This window comes from Nicotiana attenuata, unplaced genomic scaffold, assembly GCF_001879085.1.
Source record: "Nicotiana attenuata strain UT unplaced genomic scaffold, NIATTr2, whole genome shotgun sequence".
Taxonomy (NCBI): Eukaryota; Viridiplantae; Streptophyta; class Magnoliopsida; order Solanales; family Solanaceae; genus Nicotiana; species Nicotiana attenuata.
In genome coordinates this window covers 628,434-637,662 of record NW_017670282.1, presented here as the reverse complement: position 1 = coordinate 637,662, position 9,229 = coordinate 628,434, and the positions used below count along the sequence as shown (strand labels likewise).

The 9,229-nt window shown below is 38.0% G+C and overlaps 2 protein-coding genes across 2 annotated transcripts; one reads left to right on the top strand and one right to left on the bottom strand.

Moving 5' to 3' along the window:
- The first annotated feature begins 3,510 nt into the window (after positions 1-3,510).
- LOC109237199 (metacaspase-3-like) lies at positions 3,511-5,880 on the top strand. The gene is made up of 5 exons (XM_019403471.1): positions 3,511-4,022; positions 4,350-4,680; positions 4,766-4,880; positions 5,264-5,422; positions 5,506-5,880. Exons 1-5 carry the CDS (start codon positions 3,605-3,607, stop codon positions 5,563-5,565), a joined length of 1,083 nt encoding a protein of 360 aa, XP_019259016.1. The 5' UTR covers positions 3,511-3,604; the 3' UTR covers positions 5,566-5,880.
- A 516-nt stretch (positions 5,881-6,396) lies between these two features.
- LOC109237198 lies at positions 6,397-8,980 on the bottom strand. The gene is made up of 2 exons (XM_019403469.1): positions 7,811-8,980; positions 6,397-7,056 (listed from the first exon to the last, which is right to left on the bottom strand). The coding sequence occupies exons 1-2, from the start codon at positions 8,676-8,678 to the stop codon at positions 6,710-6,712; spliced, it is 1,215 nt and encodes a 404-aa protein (XP_019259014.1). The 5' UTR covers positions 8,679-8,980; the 3' UTR covers positions 6,397-6,709.
- Positions 8,981-9,229: the final 249 nt, after the last annotated feature.

Here is a 9,229-nt window from a genome sequence, read left to right as displayed (position 1 = left end):
CATATTCTAAACATATTTGTTCAAAAGGAGATTCATATTCACCACCCCTATCACTTCTTATCATTTTGATTTTCTTGTTAAGTTGCATTTCAACTTCATTTTTCTATTGCTTGAATGCGTCTATTGCTTCGTCTTTACTATTAAGTAAGTAAACATTGCAATATCGAGTACTATCGTCATTAAAAGTTATGAACTACTTCTTTCTACCGCGAGATGGTATTGACTTCATGTCACAAATATCTGTGTGAATTAAGTCTAAAGGATTTGAATTCCTTTCAACTGATTTATAAGGATGTTTAACATACTTAGATTCCACACATACTTGACATTTTGATTTTTCACATTCAAACTTGGGCAATACTTCCAAATTAATCATTTTCCGTAAGGTTTTATAATTGACATGACCCAAATGTATATGCCGTAATTCATTTGACTCAAGTAAGTAAGACGAAGCTGAAATTTTATTATTATTTTAAACAACCATTACATTCAGCTTGAAAAGGCCCTCAGTGAGGTAACCTTTTCCTACAAACATTTTATTCTTACTTATTACAACCTTATCGGAAACAAAAACACATTTAAAACCATTCTTAACAAGAAGTCCAATAGAGACTAAATTCTCCTAATCTCGGGAACATGAAGGACGTTGTTCAAATCACCACTTTGCCGGAAGTCATTTTGAGAAATATCTTCCCACATCCTTCAATCTTGACCTTTGAAGCATTTCCCATAGAAATCGTCTCATCGGGTCCAACATGAGCATAAGTAGCAAAAGCTTCTCTAACAGCACAAACATGGCGAGTGGCTCCAGAATCTATCCACCACTCTTTAGGATTGCCTACCAAGTTGCATTCGGAAAGCATGGCACATAAGTCATCAACATCATCATGCTTTTCAACCATGTTTGCTTGAACCTTCTTCTTGTCCTTCTTCGGAGCACGACACTCCGTAGATTTGTGTCCGGTTTTTCCACAGTTGTAGCAGTTTCCACTGAACCGCTTCTTGCTTGGGTTGTATTTCGGTCCAGAAGCCTTCTTCCTCTTTTTGTTCTCTTCAACAATATTTGCTCCCATTATTATTGAGTTTCCACGGCCTCTCTTTTCAGCAGCTTTGTTGTCCTCTTCGATTCTCAACCGAACAATGAGATCTTCAAGGGACATCTCCTTGCGTTTGTGTTTCAAGTAGTTTTTGAAGTCCTTCCACAAAGGAGGCAACTTCTCAATCATCGCTGCTACTTGAAATGCTTCATTGATGACAAGACCTTCAATGAAATTTCTGTTAGTAAAAATACTAAGATTACTACTTTCAACATCAATATTAATTTGAGTTATACCTTCAGCAAGGAGATCGTGAATAATCACTTGCAATTCCTGGACTTGGGTAATAACAGACTTGCTATCTACCATTTTGTAGTCCAAAAACTTTGCAGCAACAAACTTTTTCAACCCGGCATCTTCGGTTTTGTATTTCTTTTCAAGCGCAGTCCACAGTTCCTTTGACGTTTCCACGCCACTGTAGACGTTATACAAAGCATCCTCCAGCCCGCTTAGAATATAATTCTTGCACAAAAAATCTGAATGCTTCCACGCAATCACGAGAAAGCGTTCAGTTTCTGGAGTTTCGTCGGACAGCACAGGAACATCTTCCTTGATGAACTTCTGGAGACTTAGAGTAGTCAAATAGAAGAACATCTTTTGCTGCCAGCACTTGAAATCAATCCCGGAAAATTTTCCGGGTTTCTCCGCCGGTGCCAATGCTGCCGGTGTCGTTCGACTTGTTGAGGCATTGGCAGTCACCATTGGAACAGCTTGGTTCTCATTTTCATTAGTCATTTCTGTAAAAGAATGACACAAACGTTAAAATCACGTAGATTTTAATAGAGTACAAAACCACAAAGGTTTTACTCTTCCAAAAACAGTAAGTACAAATACAGAAATCAAATTAAATTCCTTAAGCTTGTTACTAGACTGTATTTGTAAAATAATTCTGGAAATATAAATGAGTATAAACAGAAATGAACATAAACAGAAATGACATAAAACCAATTCGAGCCCACTGAATTCACAGTGTTTCCTTAAGGAATTTAATCCCCTCCTAGTACCCAAGGTAATGGACTATTTCCTCCCAGGATAGAATGAATTACACACTGGTGTAGTGGTACTTCAAACCCCAGTGTTTCAGCGAACACAAAGTTCGGTAGCAAATCACACTTACTTTTTGCTTTGTTTGATGCTAAAAGTATGCAGAAAAAGGAGAAGAAACTCAGAAAATCGTAGTGAAATTCTGAGCAGAATAGTGTTGTATTTATAGCCAAAGTTAGGCTGAAATCTGAAGAGGTGCAACTCTTCAGAATGGCTGTTTATGCAAAACGCCCACAGCATAAATGCCATTACATAAATGGCCATTTACTCAATAATAAAGAGGGAAAATAAAGAGGAAAAATTGAAGAGGGTAGTTACTTTTCTGTTACCAAACCAGAAAAACGGATTGGATTTAATATTTTGTTATTAAAACAAATATTTAATAACATTTCTGTTAATATTTTACTATTAACAAATAAATTTGGTCCAAAAAGTTAATCAATCAATCATTTGACCGAAGCCGAAGCCGAGCGACGACGACGACGGCGCGAGGCTTGCCTTCTTCTCAACTCTTTAAGAGCTAGAAGAAGAGCAATTGCTTATATACCCATAAAAAACCTCTTCCTCTTCCAATATGGGACAATGCCCATTTGCCAAGGGGGGAAACTTAAAATTTCACTCAAAAATTTTATTTCCCTCCATTTCCCATTCACCCTCTTTTGAGTATTTAATATATTAATTAAACACATCCAAAACCCAACAAATCTATCATGCCGAAAGACGCAAAATAGATTGATTCTTGTCTCTTCATCACTACATCTGGAAGAGAATAAAAAGCTTTTTGATGATTTGATATACAAAGAATAGTAAGTAGATAATAGATACGTGTATTAATTCTCTTAGATTTCCCACTTCGATAGATACTTATATGGGTTAAATTTCTATGATAGTCATCCAACTTTCATTGTATTGCACTAAAGTTATAGACTAATTTTTCAAATGAAAATTAACTCAATTGTGTCTATATATATATCACAAAAGAAATTATAAAACAAAAGCCGAAAATGCTAAATTCGATCTAGTAAACACAAGTAGGTTGGCCACTTTAGCACTCACCTTATATAATATTCATGTGACACCACTTACAAAAATAAAAAGAATTGAGTATTATATTGCTTTAGAAAATAAGTTCACGTGAATATTACATATGGTGAGTTGCTGAAAGAGCTATACTTACATGGCTATTTTGTAAATACAGCAGCCTACATGTGTTTTCCGGGGCTAAATTTAGCATTTCTTGATATTTTTTATATTTTATAATATATAAGCACAATTGAGTTACTTTTTCATTACAAAAAATCAGTTTAATAACTTTAATGCAATAAGCTGAAAGTTGGATGCCGTGAAACTACCCCTTATTTATATGCCTCCTATATATATGTTGATCAATCCACTCAATAATATTCAGAAACAAGGAACAAACCACTTTTATATATCTTAGGTTGACAGGCTGCTCTTTGATAATGGACAGCAGGAGATGCAAATGCAAGTGGTGCGGCACGAAAATGTCAGCTCCCATTGGAGCACAAACCATTTCCTGCCCAAGGTGCCAATCTGTTACACAACTCCAACCTCCAAGAAACAACAACGGCTTTGCCAATGGGGTTATGGGCGCAGTAGTTAACACAGGGTTTCCAGCAAGGCCGGGAAGGATGAATCCAACAAATGCCAATAATTGTCAGCCTCAACCGTTCAACATGTCACCACAGATTACTATGCGACCTCCAGCGGTTCATGGACGAAAACGAGCAGTACTCTGTGGAATAACCTACCGTGGCCATTCCAAGAGTCTGAAAGGAAGCATTAACGACGTTTTATCCATGAGATATCTTCTGGTTCAGAAGTTGGGTTTCCCCAATGCATCTGTACTTGTCCTTACAGGTATCTGCTACAGTTCAAACGGGGCTAACCCGGTGCGCAAAGCATCCCACATTCACGCAGGGTCGAGGGAAGGGCCGCACCCCTAAGGGCTGTGATGTAGACAGCCTAACATAATGCAAACATTGGTGGCTACTTCCACGGCTCGAACCCGTGACCTATAGGTCATACCGAGACAACTTTACCGTTGCTCCAAGGCTCCTTTCCATCTGATTCACGTCTAGAAAATAAATGCTTATGTTACTACTCCCTCCGCTCCCAGATATTGTTTCCAATATTCTTCATTCTTTCTTTATCAGGTTACTGACATATAATACATCAAATTTACAGAGGATGAGAAAGATCCATGCAAAATCCCAACCAAGGGCAATATCAGATCAGCTCTACGTTGGCTTGTTCATGGTTGTCAGCCAGGAGATTCACTGGTGTTCCACTACTCTGGCCATGGCACACGAGTACGTGATCGCGATGGTGATGAGGTTGACGGGCATGATGAATCACTATGCCCTGTTGATTTTGAGACTGAAGGAAGAATACTAGATGATGAGATCAATAATACCATTGTTAGGCCTTTACCCCGTGGAGCAACACTTCATGGCATAATTGATACTTGCTTCAGTGGAACCTTCCTTGATTTGCCATTTATGTGCAGAATAAACAGGTTACATGAACTCCTTTTTTCATGTTTGATGCACTGAAACTTTATATTAAGTAATCGTAAAAGTACTATGTCAAAATGTTTTCAGGGCGGGATACTTTATGTGGGAAGACCATCGTATCAGCACATACAAAGGTACCAGAGGAGGAACAGCAATCTCTATCAGTGCCTGTGATGATCATCAAAATTCTGGAGATACAACGGTTAGTATTCGTATATACAAATCGCACACTTAACGAACCCAGTAGCTTTTGTTCAAATCCTATATTTGTCTTAAGAAATACATTGAATATGTACAAATTTAATTTAGAACCCAATAACTTAAAAGGAATACAATCCCGAATGCATAAGGTTCAAATCCTGGCTCCTACGCTCTAAGCAAATTAAAGAGACTCCTAAACACCAAACCAATGTGAGTATACTAATACGATTAAGCCGTTATCATAAATAGTTTTTGTTGCCTGTATAGGTCTTTTATTTCTGTTGTGTTCTGCTATATACTAAACCACAATTATTTCGAGAGATTATAGATATGTTCACTTCTAACACCTTCAATCATCAATTGTTGCACTTTGGATTTCTGCAGGCTTTCACAGGCTTTCCGACGGGTGCCCTGACATATAGTTTCATTAAAACATTGGAGCAAGAGACTAAATTGACTTATGGACGCTTACTTATGAGTATGCACAATAAGATTCATGAAGCACAGAAAGGAATAGGCATGAATGGTGCAAATGAAACTCAGGTATGCTTTTATGAGATTGTCAAAAACATTTCAGTGCAGCATTGCATCATCATCGTCTAATGCATTTTATTGGTCTTGCCCAGGAGCCTCAACTATCCGCATCTGAGCAGTTTGATATTCACTCGAAGATGGTGACTATATAGAAACTTAAAGCATCCAACCCCAGCCCGAGTACAACTTCCCTGGCATAATCTTGTTATAATAAATCTCAGAATTTCTTAATGTGTGACTAAGGCTTCAGTTGCGTGTAGATTCACTCTTATAATGATGTTTTGAAGTGAATCATTGCCATTGTATTTTCCTTATGTAAACTTTAATAACACTGACAAAACTTCCAGATGGAGATTTGCTCAGAATAGATCGTCTACTGGTACATGTTGTCACGTTCTTCAGACTTCATATATTGATTTGTTTTCTAATTCCATGTATATCAATACTACAACCATATTACAAGATTCTGTCAAAAGCTCCTATAAATGAGGTGCAGCATGGTCCTTACTGGATCACATAATCCTGATTGTATTGTTGACGTGCTTAAAATGGACAGCTGATGAAGAAAAAAGTCGCATTTCTGTATAATCAGATAAATTTGACAGGGTACTTCACACTTAAACTGATAGATCAGAAATGAACATTATCTGTCAAAATCTCCAATGGAAGATATTGCAGTTAGATCCATATTGGATTAAAGTTAAACCAGGCACGATTCTAATGTTGATGAATGATTATATACATAAAGGAGATAAATAGTGAAATCAAATGTCGCATTTCTGTCTAAGAAGATAACAGTTAAAGGGCACAATTGACACTTAGATAACACAGAGACATGGCTTATGTTGTTGCTGCTGCTGATGTTGTAAAGAAATTAGTTATGAGGAAAGTTTCAATATCGATACTTTATGATACGAAGTGAACTCTAAAACGATGAACTTTGAAATCTTCGAAAACCATAAGAGAGGTCATATATAATCTGCAGGAAAGAAAATTTGAGGCCTGAAATTAAGTTAACTATTCTGCTCAATTTGCTGGAAATTCAAGCAATATATAAACACAACCAAACGTGCATATGCATGTAAGTGTGCTTTCGACTTGTACATTAAACTACTAGAAAAACTAAAATTACAAAACATGGCTAACTGATACAAATCTTACTTTGGACATTCATAAACACAGCACTATAATCTTTTCCTCCACTTCACATTTTGCGCCACCCATTAGCTAGAGACCCCTTCCTTGCCAGAAAGATGAGACTCCATCAATCTAAGTTGAAGGTTCTTTTTAGAAAATTCAGTGAAGCAAGAGCTTACGAGAAGCTGTGCACCAGCGAGTGTAGCAATCATGGAGGTTTGGCCAGTCAGAAGAAGGGCAATAGGTAAAATGGTGAAGCCAGAGGGACAAGACTTTTTCTTGCTCCTCTTCTTGTTCCAATGTTCCAATGATCTGCTCTAGTATTCTTTCAAGCTCAGCCCTTCCGCTAATGCTCAAGACTGGAGTGTCTGTGCCATTGCTTGCTCGGCATAGCAATGGCAGCCATGACATCAGCATGTTCATGTTTGTCCGCCTTAGATGCTCTTTCGTACTTTCTTCATCCTCTGCATCTTTTCCTATTTCTCTGGCTTTCTTGAATAAGAAAGCTAGAAAGGAGCACAAAAACATAAAGAGAATTTCAGAACATGGCACTTTTACTATCCCAAAATGCAATTGAAGAAGAGAGATGGTGATTATTTTATGCCAACTTATATCAAATACAATAGCAATTCAAGATGAGATGTAGTACAGAATACAACTACTCTACTCTGAGAATACATAATAAAAGTTTTCTCTGTGGAATGAAAGATCGACGGTGTTGCCGTTTAAGGTCGGGAATGGAAAGAAATATTGCAATATATTAGATCCAACTTCCAAGTGCACTGAAAAGGTTAACTGGTAGAACCAACACTTAATCTCATGCATAGGAACGCATTCAGGCTTATGAAGTTGCTACTACTATCTAAATACCCTACTGCAGTACAAGCAAGGGCATATACGGCGTAGCAATGTGGGGTTCATTTGAACCCAGTACTTTCGACGCGGAGCATAAATTTATGTGTAAAAAGTATCTAAAATAGGAACAGATAGAGCTTATATGAACCCATGACTTTAACAATATAATGAGTTCAAACCCATATAATTCAAATCCTTGATCTGCCTATGAGTACAAGCATTCAGCTTTGGATGGTTGTTACATATGTTTCATAACCTTTTGTATTGTATTATTGTGATACTACATTCGCTAGAAGATCACATTAGATGAGTCTTTATACATATTTTTTCCAAACAGATACATACTGCATGTATGGCAAAAAAAAAATTGAAAATGTAATTAAAGAATATTCCATAGAAAATTACCTGAAAGTTTAACAAGAGACCCCTGAAGCCGCGCCTCAGCAGAAAGAGAAAGCCAAGCTAACTGTGAAGCCGAAGCCCACATATAAACAGCTTCATCAACACAACCACAAGCTGCCATCTTCTGAGCCAACCATAGCAACTCCGCCGCCAGCTTCTCAGCCGAGCATCCGAATTGTCTCAGCTGGTTCCTTGCCCTACCCCGCTGCCAGACAACGTCACCATAATACCTAATCGCCCTCAATCCGCGGCTCAACTTACCGATGTAATCGCCACCATCCCCACCGGACACAATTCCGCCTTCTTCCGCCGCCACGGCGGCTTCAAGCTGACCAAGCGTCCTCGTAAAAGCCGCCGACAAGGCGGCGCAATTCACTTCCCTTAATGCTTCGTTACCCTCTAAGAGATTCTCATCAATTAGCCTCTCGGCCAGTGATCTCACGACCTCATATTTCCTCGAACTTACCGGAATATCATTCACGATTGACAACACTTGCGTCAACGCTCTCGATATACCTGACTCTGCACCGCCGCCGCCGCCCGCGGCTGCGGGAGAATAAATCTCCCCCTTTTGAGGCTTCAAAGGGTAGCTATAGCTGTTATAATTTTCTCCAGATGGAAAAAGTTTAAGAAAGAAGAGGAAAGCTTGAATAAGGAACCAACGTATAAATTCGAGAAGTTTGTATTTTTCTGCTAAGAGGAAGAAGGGTTTATCAGCAAAGATAAAAGCAGATGTTAATATGTTTCTCAAAAGCAAAGGGGCTATGGAGGAAGAACTGCTCTCCGTCATGGCCCCTCCGTCGGAAAATTCGCCTGAACTGCTGGGTGGTAAATGACAATAATGAGAAATTTGAGGGCCAAGAAAACGCATTATAGACAAATCATGGGAGACTAATTTTGGACCATAAAATCATTCTACATATCACGCATTGCATGCAAATCTTTCTGCAGTCGTTGTCAGCAGTTAATTTACCCGGAAAATTATTTCAAACGGCGGACGGTACAAGGAAAAAACAAGAGGGTTAAAAAAGAATAATTGGAAGAATGTTCCTTTGGCACTGCTTGGAGTTGGGTAAAAAGGAAATGAATATTGGGTGTTGAATAATATAGCCGATTATTTGCTATTTTTAAGGGCAACGAGATTTTAGCGTAATGGTCAAAATTTGGAAGAATAATGAGAGTAAATCTCCCCACCTTTAATTGGTAATCAATATTGTCTATATTTATGTTGGTTGTTACCAAAAAAGTTTAGCGCGTGTGATTTTGTCTTTGTAATTGGTCAAAGAATCGGGCTAGATCCATGTTCATGCTAGGTAGGAGATTCTTCTGAATAATAAATACTATTCAAGTAACACTAATATACGTAAATTATATTTAAGAAACAAAGTAATGTATATTAAATAAATAGTGAACAACTTGACA

What these genes read in the sequence shown, in the direction of transcription:
- LOC109237198 (XM_019403469.1), bottom strand. Translation starts at nt 8,678, where the DNA reads ATGCGTTTTCTTGGCCCTCAAATTTCTCATTATTGTCATTTACCACCC. An exon ending in GTCTCTTGTTAAACTTTCAG is followed by an intron (nt 7,057 to 7,810) that starts GTAATTTTCTAT and finishes GCTCCTTTCTAG; the next exon opens with CTTTCTTATTCAAGAAAGCC.
- LOC109237199 (XM_019403471.1), top strand. Translation starts at nt 3,605, where the DNA reads ATGGACAGCAGGAGATGCAAATGCAAGTGGTGCGGCACGAAAATGTCA. An exon ending in TTTATGTGCAGAATAAACAG is followed by an intron (nt 4,681 to 4,765) that starts GTTACATGAACT and finishes AAATGTTTTCAG; the next exon opens with GGCGGGATACTTTATGTGGG. An exon ending in ATGGTGCAAATGAAACTCAG is followed by an intron (nt 5,423 to 5,505) that starts GTATGCTTTTAT and finishes GGTCTTGCCCAG; the next exon opens with GAGCCTCAACTATCCGCATC.